The 21,568-nt window shown below is 39.9% G+C and overlaps 1 protein-coding gene across 1 annotated transcript; it reads right to left on the reverse strand.

Annotated features, from left to right (window-relative positions):
• Nucleotides 1-3,955: 3,955 nt before the first annotated feature.
• Nucleotides 3,956-18,879, reverse strand: LOC131456617 (calcium-activated potassium channel subunit beta-4-like). Its single transcript, XM_058625100.1, has 4 exons — nucleotides 18,489-18,879; nucleotides 15,676-15,846; nucleotides 7,364-7,491; nucleotides 3,956-5,573 (listed from the first exon to the last, which is right to left on the reverse strand). Exons 1-4 carry the CDS (start codon nucleotides 18,651-18,653, stop codon nucleotides 5,246-5,248), a joined length of 792 nt encoding a protein of 263 aa, XP_058481083.1. The 5' UTR covers nucleotides 18,654-18,879; the 3' UTR covers nucleotides 3,956-5,245.
• Between the last annotated feature and the right edge of the window lie 2,689 nt (nucleotides 18,880-21,568).

Consider the following 21,568-nt stretch of genomic DNA (forward strand, 5'->3'; position numbering starts at 1 on the left):
AGCTTTAGCGTCTGTTTACTTACGTTAACGTTTATCGAAAATCTGTCGGATGCAAAGGTGAAAATTGTAACTTTTTTAGGACTTTTTCTATCACTATTTCTGCTTCTAATTACGTTAGCATGCTAACCAGCTAGCCCGACTCATCCTATACGCCCCAAACTAGCTACTTTTCAGTATTTACAGTTAAAAAATAGGGAAAACTTGATCAAAACTTCATATTTTCATAAACTCAATAAAGATTTCTTGTTAAATCTTGTTGTTTTTGATGTGTTTGATGTGTTTACAGTAACAGTGACACAAAAAAAGAAGAGAAGAGCTTTAGTTTGAAGACAAAAAGTATATCTTTATTTAAAGATTTTCTATCAGGCACTATAGATCGTTTTTTTTTTCTTTAAAACACGAGCAAAGCGGCTACCTGGGTCACATGGTACACAGTTCAGAGGAGATGGAAGACGACAACATACGTAATCACACAGTGGTTTAACGTGAAGATCAAATGATATCAAACACGATCAACAGAGGGCGGTAAAAACACTGAACTCGACAGTACAGACGTTTGTTCTCCTTCAAATAAAACAATCAAATATTTAAAAAAATAAATGCCATAATAATGAAGCGGAATACAGTGTTAAGTTGCTACTGCAGTTCACAGCTCAGCGTATTATGGCTTAGGATATAAAAATCTAAACGTTTAAACGTCGTCGGGTACGTAGAAGACGACAACCACAGCTCGTAAAAAGTGCACAAAAATGCTACAGTGAAGCTACGTAGTCTTTGGAGAGGGGCGGAGACACAATGTCGCTTTTTGCATGTTATAAATGTAGTGAAAGAAAGAAAGGAAGGAAGGAAGGAGTAGGTGGGTTAAAAAGTGGAAATGGCTTTTGTTTAATTAAATTTTCATGAAGCTACATCAGTGTTTACTGCTTATGTTTCTCTCCCGAGGATACATTAGGTGATAAAATGGACACAAAAAAAGCGGAATTTAGAGCCAGTGCAGAAATGAAAAACAACTTAACTCTGACCAAAGTTTCGTGTCGGCATAAATAATGGAAAACTTAACTTTTTGTCATTTAATTTTTGTACTTAAAGGCCAACTAAACCCGTCTACTGAGGCTAACTCAAAAGCCCAATGGCTAAATTTTGAAAAATGCCAAAAAGTGAGCAGAGAGCTGAAAGCTCCGGTGTTTATAAAAGGGGGAGGAGTCTATACCAGTGAAGCAAAGAGAGCCAATGGCAAAATCTGAATGCAGTAGCTGGTGTTTGACCAGAGAGGGCAGCAGATATGTGATATGATTAATGTTAATATTTGCACCTGGATCAACAAATAACATATACACTGTTTTACACCTGCCTGTGGATTGGGGTTTAGTTACACGTTAAGCTTTGAATTTGTGTAGAACTGTAACATTGTCAAAATGTAATGTTTAATTAGTGAGTTCTTCTGCTTTCTGCCTTTTTTCAAAGATAACTTTCACTTTCTGTTTTTAACTTTCAGTTTTTTAACCGTCAACAATCGTTCCCGGGAAGCTGACGTCACAAACGACTGGACGCTTGGTTCTCATGGAAGTGAGGTTCTACCGTAATGAGTAATATATGAGTATATGGGCGGAATTAAAGCTCAATTTCTCTGCTTTCCAGTATCCATCCATCTTCTACAGCTGTATCCTTCACATGTGGGTCGCGCAGGGTGCAATGTCAGCTGACATAGGGGCGAGTTACAGTAATGAGAAGTACGCATGGCAAATTAAGTGTTGACGTCGTCAGGATGGAAACAGAAGGGTTAAGCAACTCTGACTTGAGGATAAAAAAAAACAAGTTTTATGGAGCATTTCTGGTCTCGTTACTCGCACAAGTACGACAAGTCAACACAACCCTACCACCACTACTCTTCTGGCACTAATGCTAAGCTAACTACATCCATATTAACGTGTGATTAACAGCTACAATCACACACAGCAACTGAAATGAAGAAATTGACTGAAGTTTTGCAGGATTGTTATCGTACGATTTACGTGATTTAAGACGGATGCAAAAAATCTCTCGCATCTTTGCATCGTCTTTGTGTGGAACGGCATGAAAAATGTGTGAACTCACCAGTAAGAAACAAACTTTGTCAACAAGAACAACATTTTACACCAACTCACTCACATACACACACACAGAGTTTTGGCTCTCTCTCACTCCTCGTTGGCAGCGTCGACGCTCAGCCTTGTTGCTGTTGCTAAGCGACGGGTAGCTTCGTGCCAGGTCATTTTTAGACTTTTTTTTCGAGCGTGTGGGAAAAAGGTGGTGGATGGATTATCTTATGTTAAGTGACAGCAGCAGATCTGATGTTTCGACAGAGTGTGTGTGAGGGACGTTTGACGGAGCGACCGTAAGACAGGACGAGCCGCCGAGTTCACCACGTGTTACATCACGATAAACGACGACACTGTCGGCTATTTAAACTCACACACGCTATATTTAACAGACCAAAGCCACTTTCTGATCTTCTGTGTTGCCAGGAAAAAAAAAAAATCCTCCTCCTCCTCGTTTGCAAACTCTCAAAAACTTCACTTTCCTGTATTTATTTTTTTCACCCTGGAGGTTTTTTTTTTTTTTTTTATGAATGTCTACAGAAATCTGCTTTAACTCGTCTGTGGACGGACATGGACCCATATTGCACTAGAAGGATTTAGAAAAGCAGCCTACTTTACTCACATGGTCTAGTTTTTGTCCTCATTACGCTGCAGGCGGTGTGAGGAAACGGCCCGGAGGCGGTGACCGTTCATTTCCCCTCGAGCTCTTACACGGTCGTCACCGGTGTTTGGAGAGATGTGATCAACGCTTCTCTGGCATTTCTCCTACATTCATACTTTGAGAGTAATTCTATTTTAAAGCTGGGTATGCGACCTATATCTGTGGTTATTAGCTCTGCTTTTATCAACTTCCTGTCTACAGTTTTTGACGGATCAATCCGAAATGTTTGCAATGGGTAGGCGATCACCCAAGTATGCTCCCATTACATTTTGGTAAGGATCGACCCACTGATGACGTCACACAAATGATACAAATTCCAAGAAATACCTATACAATATAATGTCAATGGGCGACATTATGGAAAAACTGTGAAATATCTCTGTCAAAACTCATCGGATTTGAACAAAATTTGGTATGTGTGTACAAGATCGGACTCTCTACCATTATACCAAGTTTCAACATCTCAACAGATCAGGACGGATTTTGTCACGTTTATGTAAAAATTGTAATAGCTATAAGAAGGTAAAGTTCTATACAGATCCAGAAAGTTCTTCTGGATCAAAATGTAAACATTTCAGGTCTTGGTTCTAGAATCTGGTTCCAGTTCCATCTGGCCCATGACGAGAGACTTTGACCAATCACTGGGCAGTTCAGGTGAAGAGAGAGGGCGCCTGCTATTGGTTGTTCTACTAAGAAGCTGCAGGTACACATCCCTTCAGAGGAAAGTTCGCAACATCCAACATTGTTAACAACTGCAAAAAAGAGTTGGTAAAAAGGTGAAGGGGCCTAAAGTTAAGCCTTGGTGAACACCACAATGCAACTTACAGCTTTTTTTATAAATATTCATCAGTGCTAATAAACATATCTGTCTGCAAAATGAAATTTGAACAAATTAAAAAAATAAAAAGCATCTGCTGAGCTCAGTTTTTCTTTTCTTTTTTTGTGATTCATGTTTTCGTGCGGAGGAGTTTGAGATGACACGGCGTGGGCGTCAGAAGATTGCAAAATAGGATTTGTTGGATGTTTCTCCATCACATTTTTTCATTTGGGCAACAAAGAAAATATTGAGTGGAAAATGTGAAAAGTAAACAAAATGTCAAATATAAATATATATGTATATATATATATTTATTTGACATTTTCTATATATATATGTATATAAATATATATATATATATACATTATGTACATATATACATATATGTACATATTTACAGTAAATTCAAACGTGACAGAGTGGAAAAGCACACACGTGTGTGCATGACGACAACATGAGCGGAACCTTTGTCACATTAATTTATGACACAAACAGAGAAAATGTCACATTAACATAATGTCTGAGCTTTGACTGCAGCTCTGCTAAAGCCGACTAATCTCACTGCGTCCTCTCTTTCTCTCAACAACAAAACAAATACCAAATAATACAAATTATATGATCATCATCTGCTATGTTTTCTTTCTGTTGTGGTGCAGTAAAAAAAAAAATCTATCTCAAACACACTGCAGCACGACCGAGCCGTTTATACATCAGCCCACACACACACACACGTCCTGTTTTCTTTGTTTTTGTTTCACTTGAGGAAAAAAAATTGCTGTAAGTTGTTTTTACTGAACCTCTGAATGTGGTTTGTCACTAACGAGGCCGGCGATCGGGAGTCCCAGAAGCAACAGGAGTCACTCGTGGGCCCTGGGATGAGTCAGCGGTTCATGTGAATACATGAATAAATAATAAAGTTCAATTATTTTAAATTAACCTCCTTTCATTCAGTGTTATTTCCCGGTTTTTTGGGGAGAATTTCTACATTTCTAACACTAAAATGCTACATTGATCTGTCGGCTGGTGTAAACTCTGCTACAACACGGAGATACTGATACATAAAACACTGTTTTTAACACTGGGTATTGCTAATCTTGACTGTGATGAACCTCAGGAGGATAAGAAAGCAATAGTTGAACAAGACGCAAGGTGTTTTAGTGAAATTAATAGTAAACACGAAGGAAAAGTAGTGAAAGGAAACCCTCTGTTACAGGTTTCACTGACTCATAAAAGGGTGAAGGGATGGACGCTAAAACCTGACAGCGACGACTTTGGCTCTATTTACACGTTTATGGCTACTTGGACTCGAATGTAAACTACGTTAATAGGAGGAGCTACAGTTAAGGGGTCGGTAAAGAGTCAATCCTGATGTTGTGTGTCCGGTGAAGAACCACCTGAGACAACTCTAGAACAGGAGAACACGCAATTGCAGGGTTCGTCTCGTCCGAAAGGTCCTCGCTGAAGTTAAAGATCTACTCAGATCTACAGGGAACAGCGTGAAACGTCTCCTCGTTTACTTCCCATAGTCACCTCTCGTTGTTCTGATGGTACAAACCATACCAGACTTGCAGCGGGTCGTCGGTGACGCCCTCAGCCTCGGGTGACTCGACTTCTTCGCCCACCGGCTCGTCAGCGCCTCTAGAGAGTCAACGCGTTGACGGGGGAAAAAAAACCACTTTCCGTTCCGTCCTAGTGTTCCCGATCGCGGCGTCGCACCGGCACCGCAAACAGCGGCAGGGTCCTCGAGGGCGACGACAGCTCGGGGTCAGAGTTCGTCGAGGCTGGGTCGCCCGCCTTGGCGGCGCGGCGGTCCGCGGACGTCGCGGCGGAAAAGTCCTGGCAGACCTCGTAGGAGCACTTCCTCTTCTGGAGGGCCTCAGCTCGGACCGCGAGGGAGCGAGCGCACACCGTCAGGAGCACGATGAGTGTGCCGAGCAGCAGCGACACCATGGGCCAGAGGACACAGTGCAACAGGACGCTGGTGTCGTGGGAGCGGCGCCACAGAACGTCATCGGGTCTGAAAACACATGGAAAACATTCAGGTAGAGACATTAGAGAAATACTTATATTTAAAAGTTCTACTTTGTTTTGTTGTTGTTTGAATTGTGGCTAAGTCAGAAAGTCGGAATTTCTGACCAATGCATGTTCCACTTGTCGTAATTTCCCAGTTACGATCATTGGTGCACGCTATGATGGGCGCTGTTGCGCTGTCCCCGGAAGTCAGGAGCGCTGAATGTGGACATTTGCCTGCAGTCGTAAACATCGTCTTTACACCAATTCACTAGTTTCATAGCAGGAAACAGACTCGGTGTCACAACTAAAGATCCCGCGTCACAACAAAATAAGCTATGCAAAGCGGAAAAAAATGTTTTTACGAAAAATCCGTTGGCCGCCAATACACGGGCCGAGTGCCCCTGAGGATGTTGGGAAATATGGTGCAAACATTTAATAAATAGATGCATAAGAGGAACTCTTTCTTTAAGTATATACACCAACCTCGACTCAACAGTTGCTTTCACAAAAAGATGGACTTTTTTTTTTCACATGACCGCCCCCTACTGACCGAGTATGTAAAGCACTTTGTGTCTGTATACTTTCGGACATATAATAAATATGTTCAGGTAAACAGTAGGGATAGATTATAGCATACTGTATATATGATTGTGTGTTGTTCTAATTCAGATTTAGTTTACACGTACAGTTGTATCTTGACAATGAAACAGTAGAAAAGTACATTTGCAAAACAAAGAGAAAAGACGAGATTGATATTATGATCCCACGACTTACTTTTACCTCTTTATTCAGGTCACTGCTTTGACAGAAAATTGATGACATGGGGTAGTAAAAACAGATTTTCTTTGGCGTAATCCTGCCATTATTCAGAGGCGATACTTACCTGTGACCTTGGCGAGGGTTTTATTTTTATCTCTGCACCAGAAGGATCAAGATGAGGAAACTCCGCCTCGTAAATGAGGGATCGGGGGGACGTGGCGGACGAGGAGACTAAGAGTAAGAATTGGAACATTCACGGGGGCTTTGTATTTGTTTCAGAGGTGATGAGAACTTTGTATTCCACAGAAGCACTGGAACTATTTAACACACTTTGAAGACATGTGTGTTGAATAGTTATGTGAAATTAAATAATTAATAATCAGAATGAAGTTTACGAACCAACAGATGACATCACGATTGTTAACTTATACTCTGGAATGGGTTGTCCAGAAAGATTTCACTACATTAGCTTTCAAGGGCCCATTTCGTCCAAAAAACAATAGTCTCACGTTGTTCACGTAAACAAGTTTAGTGTCAAACACAAAACAAAAATGTGTTGTAAGTAAAAAAAATGAGTGATAATCAGTAGAAAGTGATAAGTGTCAGGTTTATGTTGGATTAGGAGAGAGGATTAATGTACCTTTTGTACAACATCAGCAAAAACATCTGACCAGAGAGAATTTAGTGACCAGAAGATCGTAAATGGAGCAGAAGAACAGCAGAGTTCAGCTGTATTGAGAAAACCTGACAGTATTATTATTGTTTTACAGTGTTCTGCTGGAACATTTTCTCATGAAAGATGGGTTTTCAAAAAGAGGTCAGAGATCGTTGGCTGTAATAATGTGAAGTAGAGGAGGCTTCTGTGCTGCCACCACGACGACAACACAGCCATCCCGTAATCTCCCCGTGGCAACAATGATCTTTAATTTTCACAACCTCACAACCTCACACATCCTCCTGTTTCCAATTTATCTGCAACACACCTTCAGATAGACCGCACCAGTATGTGTGTGTGTGTGTGTGTGTGTTCCTCACCTCCTCTGCTGGTTAAAGAAGCAGGTGAACGACTGGCTGCTGACCTCCTTGGTGAAGTAATCCTCCCACCACAGGACGCTGTCTTTATTCTTCTGGTTGTCTCGCTCACAGGGAGGAACGTACGAACACTGAGACACACAAAGACATCAAAACATTTACAGCGCAAAATGTCGTTAACCTCAACGGCTGTTTCTGACATTTGACCACAAACACACAGGTACTTTAAGTAGATTTTGGAACCGTAAGTAGAATTTGGAACTATAAGTAGATTTTGGAATTATAAGTAGATTTTGGGACTATAAGTAGATTTCTGACAATGAGGTGAAATTCAGGCCTTATCCAAATGGAAACAGAACTTTCCCTCTACAATCCCTTTTCTAAAGTTTTCCATAAACACAGCATTGTTTCTATGCCAGGCCTGTATGTGGCGCTGTAAGAAATACACCATAAAACAGAGAATAAGACTTGTGAGCTGTGTACAAACTCCAAAAAAGAAGAATAAGATATTGGTTGTACAGTATATACGACAAAGGAAAGGCTGGCGTCCCAGAATAATAGCGTTTTAGCGGCTCCCAAAACTATTGCTTCTGTGAGGATAAGAAGCCAATAAAAACTTTTGTGGATCTTCCTGAACTTGTTCTTGACGAACAAACACGGCAAGGTTATTGTGAGAGGACACGACGTCACTGTGCGCTCTATGAAGATGAGTGTGATTACCCAGCAGGGGGCGCAGTAATGGGGTCAGAAGAAAGTGAGTGTTTGATTTACTGATTGGCCCCGCAAGGGATCTGCATCACACGCGCACACACTCGCGCACATACACACACACACACAGGTTCACTTTGCAGGAGGTTGATTGTCGCCAGAAATGTAACTAAGAATCAGCTGGTTTCTATGTTGATGTGATTGTAGTGTGTGTGTATGTGTGTGTGTGTGTGTGTGTGTGAACTGACTCGACTTTATTGCCTTACTTGATGCTAACATTAGCCACTCGCTAACTTCCAAGGATGGCGTAAAAAAACCCCCACGAGTTTACGAATCATCATTTGAAGCATCCCTGGAGTAACTACGTGATATTTTTGTGTATCAAATCAAATTTAGTCTTGGAGCACCTGTACAGTTTAGTAGTTTTCTTTAACTCTTCCTTGTATGTGTGTGTGTGTGTGTGTTGTCCTTCAGGAGCCACCGTACTATTTTATCTGTGTATGTACGTTTTAAAAAAATGTCATCTCTGTCTTCACATCGTGACTAGAATTGTTTCTTCTTTTTTGTTTCACTGCATCTCGTCCATGTACTCTGTGTGTGTGTGTGTGTGTGTGTGCGTGTGTGTGAGGTAATTGTCAGCTCACAGCCGCGCTCGCTCGGCTCAGCAGCCGTTTATCACCGGGCCAATCAAACGCACCTCGTCCCAATGACATCAAAAGTGGGTCGCCTCGGCTGGATGATTGCGGTTGCCATGACACCCGGCTGAGGTAACAGTTGTGTGTGTGTGTGTGTTTGAGGTCTCAACAAATGTCCTTAATGAGATCAATGCAGAGTGTGTATTGATCTGTGCCTTCAAAGACAACCTTTTTACACACATTTTGTTTCAAACAATAGTTTGCAAAAAAATAGTTTTAATGCTTTTCTAGGACAGGGGTGTTCAACCTCCGGCTCTACAGCCACATGTGGCTCCCTGGAGCTTTGAAAAAAAATTGTGTTTATCTAATTTTCCAATATTTATTTCAAAGGTAAAAACAGTGATGAAATGTCCACAGTCTTCTTTTTTCTACTTTTTAAATTTCATAAATGCAACAAACTAAGTTTTTGATGTTTTCTTCATTTTATGGATCAAATAGGTTTTTTGCTGCACCAGATTATATTTATTTGGGTGGAGGAGGGACAGAATGGCTTTTTTAATACTATCTTATGTTTAATATCTAAATCTTTAACTCTTTTAACACAAATATGTTAAAAACTAATGCTTTTTATTCCAATTTTGAGCATTTTTTATGACAGCGATCTTTATGTTTGTCCATTTTATCCCTGCAGTGGCCACTCTGTAACGAGGAAATTAACATTACACAACATCAGAGCACAGGTCGCCACCTGTGGCCCCTTGCAGTATTACAACGTGTGTTTCAGAGATCTGTGCTAATTTTCTGGGTTTAACTTGAATAAATTGTTATTATTAATTTCTTTTTTAAATGATCTGTATTGGGAGATAATTACTGACGTGATCATGTCTGATTGTTTCTGACGATAAATGAACACAAGCGGAGACTGTGGTGACGTGATGAGAGACAGCTGCCCTTTGTCTCATACGAGCTCATTATGAATTTAAATAGCTGATCAGTGTGTGTGTGTGTGTGTGTGTGTGTGTGTGTTCAATGACATGCTGTTGCCTTTCTGTCTGACTCCAACTCTGCACATGAATAAACAGATTAACCCCAGGCCACGTCTGTGTGTGTGTGTGTGTGTGTGTGTGTGTGTGTGTGTGTGTCCACCTGTCTCTGGAGAGTGGATGAACAGGACAGAGATGAATCAGCAGGTTCAGTCTGCACTCATTTTAGCGTGTGTGTGTGTGTGTGTGTGTGTGTGTGTGTGTGTGTAAAAGGTGTGTTTTTATGTGCATTAAAAATAATTCCCTTCCTGACGCAACCCTACCAAATTTTCCAGGATTGGGACTGGGACTAGGAGCAGGGGTCAATTATTTTAGAGCGTCCAATTAACACAATCAGTGTGAAGCAAAGGGGGATTGAGCAGCTTGCTCAGAGGTGGTTTTCAGTTGTCAGTAAAAAAAAAAAAAAATCACATTTTCTGTTGTAGTAAAAAGTAAAAATTTTTGTTTCTTGTGATTTAAAAAAAAATAATAAATAAAATTGAATGGATGATGGAGGGAGGGGAGGGGAGTGAGGCAGAGAGTGTCCCCAGAGAAAGAAGCTCCTGGCTGGGCAGGGAGACGCCGAGGCTCCCCTCAACATCCTGGAGCTCCTGAGGCTCCTCTGCATCATTATTACAGGTAATTAGTTTAACACACACACAGACGCGCACTCACACACACACAGCTTCATTAATTAAAATCTGTATTTCCAGACATTTCGTGTCCTCAAAGAGACAGTAAAAAACTAAGAAGTGAGGACATTCTTCATTCTTCATTCTTCAGTCATTAGTGTGAGTTCAAAGTTCAGCGTTAATATTAATAATATGATGATGGTAGACGTCTGAGGTCAAAGGTGTGTGTGCGTGTGCATGTGTATGTGTGTGTGTGTGTGTGTGTGTGTGTGTGTGTGTGTGTGTGTGTGTGTGTGTGTGTGTGTGTGTGTGTCTCAGCTCTCCAGTGAGGAGACATTCAGGACATAATTAAGTCATAAATGAGGAAATTACTCTTGGCTGTAATTGGTTAACTGGAACCACCCACTGACTGTCATCTCCTCTCTTCCTTCCTCTCTCTTCTCTCTGTTCATCATCATCATCATCATCATCATCATCACCCTTTTCCACGGCTTAAAAACACTGCTCCTTTAAACGACTGAGGGTTAAGGAGGTTTATTAGATTAAATTAAAATCTGACGACTCACCGTCACACTCAACCGGCAGAGGTGGATTATTATTATTGTTGATTATTGATCGGTTAAACATTGACCGATACATAACCGGTAACCACTCAAAGTCAAAAGATACAAAAACATCCATAGACAGACACTGTGAAGTGACCTGTTTGTGATGTTAGCGTAAAATGATGTCATAATATTCCATAATTTTGTCACCAACAGTGATAATGGTGACCATACGCCAACATTTCAAATTTCAAAATAAAAGCGCTTGTTTTGCTCTCAGTATTACATACCGTAGAGTATTACGTGGCGGGCCACATGATAGTGATTGAGGGGGCCACATGTGGTCCACAGGCTGCGAGTTTGAGACCTCTGGTTGAGTGCTTTAATTACTGTCGTCCATGTGTTGTTATTTACTTCCTATTTTAATTCTGTATTTGTTATTTATGGATTCATTTTGCATCATTAATGACTATACATCATTCAATATCAAAACAAAGACTTTTACTTTGAAATTTTGTTTTCAGGTTTTTTCATTTTATTTTGAAAAAACGAGTGATACACAGTTTCAACCAGCACTAGAATTACTAGTGGGCTTCAGAGCAGAGGGCTCAATCTCATGCGGCTGGCCACTTAATTCCACGTTTACAAAATAAATTGTAAACTATTTAGGGTTCCATATCAACGCAGACACTTTTATTTTGAAATATGATCTGTCCTTTTCCCCAAAAAGTTGACTGAACTTGACACCCGAGTGGCCCTCGGGTCATTTCAGTTTGAGACCCCTGCTTTTTAGAGGGTCCAATTAACTCCACTCAGTGTGACATAATGGGGGTTGGGCACCAGTGCTTTGTTCACCTCTGGGGATTTGAACCAGCGATCCTCCGCTCACAAGCCAAGTTGCCTTTATACAACACTTTTCTAGTCTTTGATGACCACTCAAAGCTACAGTTACTCTTCCATACCCATTCACACGGAGGAGTAACGTGGGGTTCAGTGTCTTGCTGGGAATCAAACCCCACAACCATTTGGGTCGTAAGACAACTTGTGATCTGTCTGAAGACAAGGACTTGATGTTGTTTTTCAATGGGATTATCAGAGGATGTAAGTTAATACATTTATTATTAAGATAATCATTCATCGTCCAAATGTTTGTTTTGAATATATCATTAACTCTTAATTCTATATATTAAGTAGATTTGATCCTTCACACACACATTCATGCGTAAAAAACCTCTGCCAGTCCATTTATTTCACTCTCTTCTGCTCAGTTCCTTTTTACTTTGAACAGAAATGAACTCCTGACCTCAATAAGCTGCAGATGGTTCAGCTGGTGTGTGTGTGTGTGTGTGTCACAATAACAGTCCAGTTATCACACTAATATATGGACTAGCCTCGTCTGCTCAGAGCCGTTCTGTTGGTAATGTGTCATTTATTAAAAGACTATTACTCCTAAAAACTAGGAGTAGGTAAAATGAACACATGAAGTTTGAATATGCGGTCGTCGGAAAGTCAAGAAGTGAGAGGAGATTGATGTTAAAATGTTGATTTGTGACTAAAAACATAAGACCCTACCTTGTGTACCAAAGACATCATGGTCGCAAGTTCGATTCCACCCCTGGCTAATTGTACTTGATTCCATTGTAAGTCGCTTTGGATAAAAGCGTCTGCTAAATGACATGTAATGTAATGTAATGAGTTGAATACATGTTTAAATAGTGTCAAAGGCAATTGTTTATACAATATACATTTTCTTTGTTATATAAATTAAATTAAATAAACATAAAAATAACAGCTGTAGAGGGCGCTAGCCTGGAAGTCGAGGAAGCCGCAGGTTAGTCTGCCGACTGTTTTGGGTATTCTATCATATTCTAAATGTTGTATTAACTTAAAGACACACACACACTTATGAACATTAAGGTTGAAAAATCCCAGGGTTGAAGTTTTCAAAAAAACGTTTAAAAACCGCAGAGAGAGAGAGAGTTGTCGGTGTCGCCGCTGTTGATCTTAATGTCATGTCAGTCATCGGTCCACAGGCGGCTCCATTAACTAATCGCCCCCTATAGACACAACACCAATTAACTGCAGCGCTCTCTCTCTCTTTCTCTCTCTCCGTCCACGACCTCCGCGTCCATTTACAGACGCAATTAACGCTCAAAGTGTCGCCTCATTAGTGTGTGTGAGGTAAAAGGTCACGGAGCTCGACGCGTTCTCCCGTCCTGGATCTTCCAACACTGTCCAATAATCCTGGATCTTTTTTCAGTGAGAATTACTGTTGTGAATTACAGTTTTTGGGGCGATTAGCCGTTAGACATGTTTAAATTGTGGTTGTAATCCAGATTAGAAATCGACAAAATGGATTTTTCCAATGGGGCCGATGCCGATTTTGGGTACATATACTTCATTTTTTCTTCCACTTGATGAAATATAACTTTTTAATGATAATAAATAATGCAGAAACTTCAATGATTAATTATTCAACAACACTAATGGTCTGTTTTTCCCAATCTACACTTTATGTCTGCACTGCAGTGCAAATATATACACTATTATTGTATCAGGTAAAAAATTGCAGATAAATACATTTAAATATGTCACTGCTGATTATTAAAAATTGGCAAATAATGGCCCACTGATTATTCGTACTACCTCTGTATACAGATGCTCATTTCAGATTATTATTGTATTAAATACTGGTTATTATTATTATTATTGTTATTATTATTTTCAGTTGGCACAAATCTAAGATAAAACAATCAGTGAACAGTCACCTGATCATTTCAAGAGCAGGGTCAACTTTGGACCACCATGTTTCTACAATGGCCCATGATGGACAAACTTAACATCTGATAAGTTTTGACGCTAACTGAAGGCTAACATGTTTGAGGCGAGGGCTCTTCAGGTGCAACATAATATTTCTCTGTTTTCCCAGCTTCTTAAATGTGAATGTTTTCTGTTCTTTTTGCTCCATAAAACAAAATAAATCCTCAAAACTGAATCCTTTTCGGTTTGTGGACGAAACCAAAAGACATCATTGCCAGGTTTGACCAACATTTCCTTTAAAACGATTACTGGATTAATCTGCAGATAACTGAATTGAATTATGCAAAATAGTCTTTAGCTTCAGCCTAATATTTGTGACCAAGTTTTTTTTGGTGCCAAAATTCATGCAGAAAAAGTTTGAGTGTGAATAAAATTTGACGCTTCTGTCTCTGTCTCGCTGTCTGTCTCACTGTGTCTCTCCGTCTCTCACTAGTTGTACAGAAAAGGTCAGAGTCTCTGCGAGCGACTGTGACATCAGCCAGGATTTCTGAATGAAGCGTGACTTGTCTTTCTCTCTCTCTCTGTCTGTCTCTCTTCCTCTCTCTCTTCACATCATCTCCTTTGTGGTCGCCATGGCGACTGGGGCGTCATCTCTCTCTCTCCCTCTCTCTATATTTACTCGGTTGCCATAGCGACGTTGCCAGACACATACTAAAAGAGAAGTGGTGGTCTCACACACGCAGACAGATGGACGGACACTCGCCGTCTGTGTCTGTGTCTCAACTGCACATGTGGACAAAAGTATGTGGACACCCGAACGTCTCATGTCCTTTTTGACTGAAGAGTTGAGACATTCCAACGTTTATTTAGACATTTTTGTTTATCTTTGCCTCGATAATCAACAGGAAAACCTTTACGTCAGTGCTCTCACGTCTGTGAACGTGTGGGAAAAATCCATGAGAATCCGGGTTTTCAGCAGCCGTGAGCAGATAAAAAGGCGGCTGATGGTGATTTTTTCAAAAAACGCAGCTGCATGACGCTAGGAGACAAAACAGAAATAGACACGCGAGACATAACACACTATTAAAACACTGAGAGAAGGAGCTGAGAGAGAGCCATTAACTAAACAGCTGACAGGGAATTCATCACAGCTGATGCCGCGTGTGTGTGTGTGTGTGTGGACGCCATCGCACACGTACGTCTTGTCACTCATTACATTTGCATTAGGAAATTAGAAGTAGAATATCAGCGTCCACGCCAAATACAAAGTCATTTCATGTACAGCAAGTAACATCAGGAGAACTTGTGTCATTCATTAATTTTTTAGGTAGATTAAAGCCTGTGGTGTTTTAAGGACATGCCGCGAGCGCCGAAGTACGCGTCTCATATCGTAGACCCTGGTGTACTCACGCGTCAGTCTGAGATTAAAATCAAACTCAAATAAGCAAATAAAAAAGAGTCTAAAAGAGAGCTTGTTAAAAAAGTAGGGGCCCCAACATTTAGCCTTGGGGAACACCACAGTTTGGCTTACAGATTGTAAATGATGATTAGGGTCAGAGCACAGAGTTCTTATTCTAATTGTCCTCGAAATCACGTTTTTGAGGGCTTTCCCCTGCCCCAAAACTCACAGTTTTTTGCAACTGCATCAATCCTGGTGGAAATTTACGCATGAAAGTCGTTCGGTGAACGTGCATCGAAACCTGGAAGTGGATTTAATTTTTTTTTTATGTTTCAGGTACATGAATGAAATTTGGCACATGCGTTAATCATGTCAGGACAATCCAAAAAGTCAATAACGACTGTTTTAGGCAATTTTGCACCAATGATATTTAATTGAACTTTTTCAATTAATCAGCAGCAGTGACATGATACCAAAAATAAACTCACAAACTGACAAATAAAGAGAATTTAAAAGTAATAAAAGCTGTGATTTTTGGAAATTTTTGCTCATAAAAAAAGTCTCAAATTATCAATTGTTCTGATAAAGAATAAAAAAGGGTTTGGGGTTCTCACCTTTGGGTTGAGGACCAGCTGTTGCTCGTCAAAGTGCAGCAGCGCCACAGAGTTTGACTCCGAGTTGTTGACAAAGATCTGGAGGCAGGGATACAGTGACGTCCCCTTACAGTCGGCGCCACACGTGAACACGCACTCGAACATTTCCTCTGGACGCAGCACAGACACGACCTGAGAGACGAGAGGACGAAGACGTGAGAGCATGAAAACTACGTCTTCAACAAGAAATACGAGCGATATTAGCATCAGTGTTAGCTCCGACAAGTTTTGAACTTTATAATCTTTCCCTTCATATATTCTTCGTTTAATATCTTTATTAAGAAATGCAATGATTGTTTTCATGTTAGAAAAGAAATAAAGAACTTAAATAAGAGACAGCTACATAAATTTGGTTAACTTGAACTTAAGTGAGCTAACTTTAATTTGAATTAACTTAATTGATTTGAGGATTAGGGCCACATGTGTACTCTTTCTTTTGGAGATAAGACAACTCAAAAGTCAGAATTCTGACTATTTCGGAATTCTAAGAAAAAAAAAGGCAAAATTCTAAAATGAAATTCAGAACTCAAAAATTTAAAGTCAGAATTTTGAGATTAAAGTCAAACTTTTTTTTTAATTCAGTGATTTTCCATATTTTTTTTCCATATAAAAATCTCTTGAGTTGAGTAATTCTGTATAAAAAGAATAAAGTCTGATTGACAGACAGATTAATTACACTCTGAACCTTGTGCAGATCTGAGTCTCTCTTCATCCTCTTTAAGGTCAATGCGGTAAAGTCCAGTATTGAGATTTATGTTTTATTATTAATCTGTGGATTAGTGAGCACCAGAACTCTCTCTCTCTCTCTATGTGTCATATGTGAAGGAAAAAAAGAAAAAAACTTCCACTCTCTGTAATGCATGAACAATATTTCAGGACAATGCAATAAAGCTAACAGCTGAAATAAATCTGCCTGGCATGAATTCATCATCCACAGTGAGCAGCAGCAGTAGCTCGGTCTGTAATTTATGACATTAAAATGCTTCAAAACACTGCGTAAACAGAGGACGTAAAGAATCACGACTCTGAAGTGACACAGTGAAAAGGAGGAGGAGGAGGAGGGGGAGAGAAACGCTCGTCGCTTATCGACAACTACACATTTTCTCTATTGATTCTGTGAAATATGTTCGACGTTTTTTTCCGCAAAAACCTGGATGTGACAAACAAACCAAAGATTTTCATGATTTAGGGTTAAATATCTGTTATTTTTCAGAAAAAAATGAATTGTGATATATATGTATATATATATATATATATATATATATATACATATATACATACATGTATATATACATACATATATACATATGTATATATATATATATATATATATACATACATATATACATATGTATATGTATATATATATATATATATATATATAGAGTGATAATTATATAAGAAAAAAAACCTACAAAATAATCGTATCTAGGAACCTGAAATCACAGAATCACTCATTCATAATTAAAACAGTTAATGATGACCTATTTCTTGCAGTTGTGGTAAAAAAAAAAACATGAGTTAAACATCTTGTTATTGGACAGTATAGATGATGTAATTTTGCTGCTGTGATATAATATAAAAATCCTCTTTTTAATCCGTTTTTTTTCCCTCTATGAGATAACTGACAAACAGACGAGTCACTGACCCTCCTCACACACCGACAGTGTGAGTGATGATTGACAGGTCGCTGACACGGATCCCGTCACTTCTGCCTCATCAACACCACTGTCTGTCAAAGATTTTACTCCCCCCCCCACACCAAACCCCATAGAGAAAATCAACGATTTTAGCTCACGGGGTCATAGGAGCTGCCTCGTGTGGTCACTTGGTGTCACTGAAATAAATCGGATTGTAGGATTTTAAAAGCCGAATTAACAAAATAAGATATTTGAAGTTAGTGATGGAGGCAGCAGTGGATCAACAACTCCTTTGTGCTGTGATGTTAAAATCACTGATTTTCTCTATGGGGTTTGGTGCTATAGCTAACCATAAGAAACTTAAGAAACTCCCATTTCAGTCACAATATTAGCTGATTTACATTTTTAAACTAAACTGTTAACCCAATTTACCAACAACTTTATATTAAATAAATAATAAAATATACTTTTTTTTATCAGTGCTTAATTATAGTGTTTGTGATATTTAAGTTTTTTTTTGATCATATAAAAATCAATCTTCCGACTAGTATCAAACCGTATGACCAGGTATCCGCTGGAATACCAATATTGTTAAATATATATACATATATGTATATGTATGTGTATATATATATACACATACATATAAAAACAAAATTTACTACTACAACCCCAATTATTAATATTAATATTTACTAAATTTAGAGCTAAAAACTTCCACTGTCACGAGAAAGTATTCAATATTACAACTTAATAATCGCAATAGTAATATAATTTTCTTTCATATTTTATGATCTCTTAAATGTTTTGATCCTTTTTTTTTTAAACCCACAACTTTTACTTCATTCAACTTTGAATCACTATCAAAACTTATACTTAAATTATCTGCTATTTATCGCGATAATTATGGATATCGTCTGATTAAAAAAACAAAACAAAAAAACAACTTCTTTTTTTTAACGTTTTTTATCAAAAGTATTAAATTAATATTACGGGTTTTTTTTTTCCACTGCAACACTGATAATAGAAGTTCTTATATTGATTAAAATCGTCAGCTCCGGTGACTCCGTGTCGGAGCTCCCGCGGCTCCGGAGGCAGTCAGCGAGGCAGCGCGCAGCTGCTGGCCGGGCTCACCGTGCAGTTGGCCGGCTTGCTCTGGAGACTCTGCAGCGTCGGGCTGAGCCAGCAGAAGCCCAGGATGAAGAGGCTCAGGATCCCGCAGGCGATCAGGAACAAGCCCAGTCGGATACTCTTGTCCTCGGCCTCCGAGTACTCATACGACACCCGGATCTTCGCCATGGCAGCCCCGCGGAGTCTGCTGCCTCCGCCGGCATGGAGAGGAGGAGGAGGAGGTGGTGGTGGTGGTGGTGGAGGAGGAGGAGGGAGAGGATGAAGGAGGAGGAGGAGGAGGCTGTGTCTCCTGCTGCTGATAAACTGTTGAGTTTAAACACCGTCTGTTTTCTGTCTGTGAATCCGTTCGTCTCCCTCAGGCTTCCTTTATCCTCCCTCCATCATCATCATCATCATCATCTCTCTCTCCTCCTCCTCCTCCTCACTTCCTTCCTCCCTTTGTTCCATAATTATCAGTTGAATTTAATTCTCTTTTATTTGTCTCGACACAAACAACGTGACTGTGGAACTGAACTCACTGCGAAAGGTTTTGTTCCCTCAAACGACACCAGAGATTTTCTCAGGTTTGTGGTCAAATATATTTGGACAGTAACTGGAGTCCTGACATCATGACGTCATAAGGTCACATTGCACGTTTTAAACAGATCAGTCGTACGATGATCGTACGATGTTGACGTCACTGACACCAGTTTATCCAGCAAAACACTACCGAGTTCAAACAAGTTAAATCAACCGACAAAACTGACCAAACAACCAATCAACACCAACCGACTGACCGACAAACACCATTCAACCAACAAACAGACTAATACCTACCAAAAGTCAAACACCAACCAACCAACCAACAGTCAAACCCCAACCAACCAACCGACCGCCTTTCAAACACCAACCAACAGTCAAACCCCAACCAACCAACCAACTGACTTTCAAACACCAACCAACCAACCAACAGTCAAACCCCAACCAACCGACCGACTTTCAAACACCAACCAACAGTAAAACCCCAACCAACCAACCGACATTCAAACACCAACCAACCAACCAACCGACATTCAAACACCAACCAACCAACCAACCAACAGTCAAACACCAACCAATCAACCGACTAACAGACAAAGACCAACCAACCAACGAAATGATTAATACCAATCAACCAACCAACCAAAAAACCAACCGACAAACAGACAAAGACCAACCAACCAACGAAATGACTAATACCAATCAACCAACCAACCGACAAACAGGCAAAGACCAACAAACCAACCAACCGACTAATACCAAGCAACTGACCAACTCCAACCAGCCAACCAAACAGCTTGACCCGACCAACCAACGACATCCAACCGACCAGCACCAACTGATGGACAGATCGACCGACCAACACTTTTTCTTGATAAAGTCAAATGATCTCAAGAGTTGCGTGATTCCTTCTCTAATGTCGGTTAATCTCACAGATGTTGATGCGTTGAGAGAGTGACGTCACCAAAAAATGTTTACTACAAAATAATCACCTTTATTAACTGTGAGTTTGAAAGAACTCTGAATCATAAAATTACAACATTTCACACATTGTTATTTTCAATTTCAACTGAAGGTTGATGAGAATTTCACTTAAAATATTTAATTTGACGACTGGGAAACACGAGGGTCTGATGTGACGTGTCCTGTATGAGAGCAAACGTGATGTCTCTGAGCGAGTGTCACGCTCCCTCGCTTTCTCTCTCTGCTAAGAGGCTTATCTCATGCAGCATGTAACAGCGAGAGAGAGAACAACAAGCAGCCATCGGCAAAATAAAACAAATCTGGATTGGATCATCGGGCCAACCAGGGTGAACCTGTGGAGAGGAAAAGGGAGAGAGAGAGAGATGGAGATGAAACCATAGAAACGTTGCTGATGGACTCTGCAGGCTGCACGCTGACAAAAGTAGATCTGTGTGTGGTTCAGTTAATTTGTTCTTCAGTCTTTACAGCAGGTTTTTGATTTTGTTGCTAGGCGATAACGCAGCCTGTGTTCCAGTTCATGTAAATATCAGGATTCACAGAGTCTGGACTCAAGTTCCTCCAGACTCAACTGGAGGAAACCATTGCTCATCATCAGGTCCATGATGTGATGCAACGACTACAAACCCTGCAAAAAACACCACCCTGCCTTACTTCTAATATTCTGATTCTTCACGAAGACAAAACTTTAAAAAAAAAACATCAATGAAGTTTGAAGTTAAAAAAAAGAATAAACATTTTTATTTTTGCAATCATTCTCTCCCTAAAATAATCACACATTGGCACTGCGCTAGTCTACGTGGTGATGTGTCCTTGGGCAAGACGTTGGCAACACCAACCGACTACAGACTAACTAACCAACCAAAAAACTAACCAACCAACAGAGTAATACCAACCAAAAAAACAAAAACAAATAACCGACTAATACCAACTAACCAACAGACGAATACCAACCAACTAACCAACAGACTAATACCAACCAACTAACAGACCAGTACCAACAAACCAACAGACAAATACCAACCAAAAAACCAACGAACCAACCGACAGACAAATACCAACTAACGAACCAACCAACAAGATCAAATCAATCAAAGCACATTAAAACCTATCACAAATATCACATGGTAAACAGATTTAATATAACGTCTAACCCTTAATGTGTGTTTTGGGTGTTTTTGTGTAGTGATGTCACACACACACACACACACACACGTTATGTTAAGAACGTTATGGATTGTTTTAATTTCCTGTCATTGTCCGTCATTGTCGTCAACATGTTTTATTTCCTTAATTGTACTTCATTACTCGCTGCTGTGGTGACACAATCTGTCCACACTGATCAATACACTTCACTCTGTGTGTGTGTGTGTGTGAGGTCGTTGTTAAAGATGCAACCAGTCGTCCATTACAGCCTGTGATCAATTTGCCGATCGATTTCTCCCCACTCTCAGTCGACAGTGAAGCACTTTTCTCAAAAGGTACCCGTTGATATCACAAACAAACTAACAAGGTGTTCTTAGCATTAGCCCCGGTTAGCTGGACTGCAAAAAAAAAAAAAAAACACCAGCAAATTTTGGAGA

This window comes from Solea solea, chromosome 3 (genome assembly GCF_958295425.1).
Source record: "Solea solea chromosome 3, fSolSol10.1, whole genome shotgun sequence".
In the NCBI taxonomy this organism is placed as follows: Eukaryota; Metazoa; Chordata; class Actinopteri; order Pleuronectiformes; family Soleidae; genus Solea; species Solea solea.

Bases quoted from the DNA above. Each gene is read 5' to 3' on its own strand.
- LOC131456617 (XM_058625100.1), bottom strand. From the start codon at position 18,653: ATGGCGAAGATCCGGGTGTCGTATGAGTACTCGGAGGCCGAGGACAAG. The intron at 15,847-18,488 runs GTGAGCCCGGCC...CTCGTCTCTCAG, and splicing joins GCAAGCCGGCCAACTGCACG to GTCGTGTCTGTGCTGCGTCC. The intron at 5,574-7,363 runs GTGAGGAACACA...ATGTGTTTTCAG, and splicing joins TTCTTTAACCAGCAGAGGAG to ACCCGATGACGTTCTGTGGC.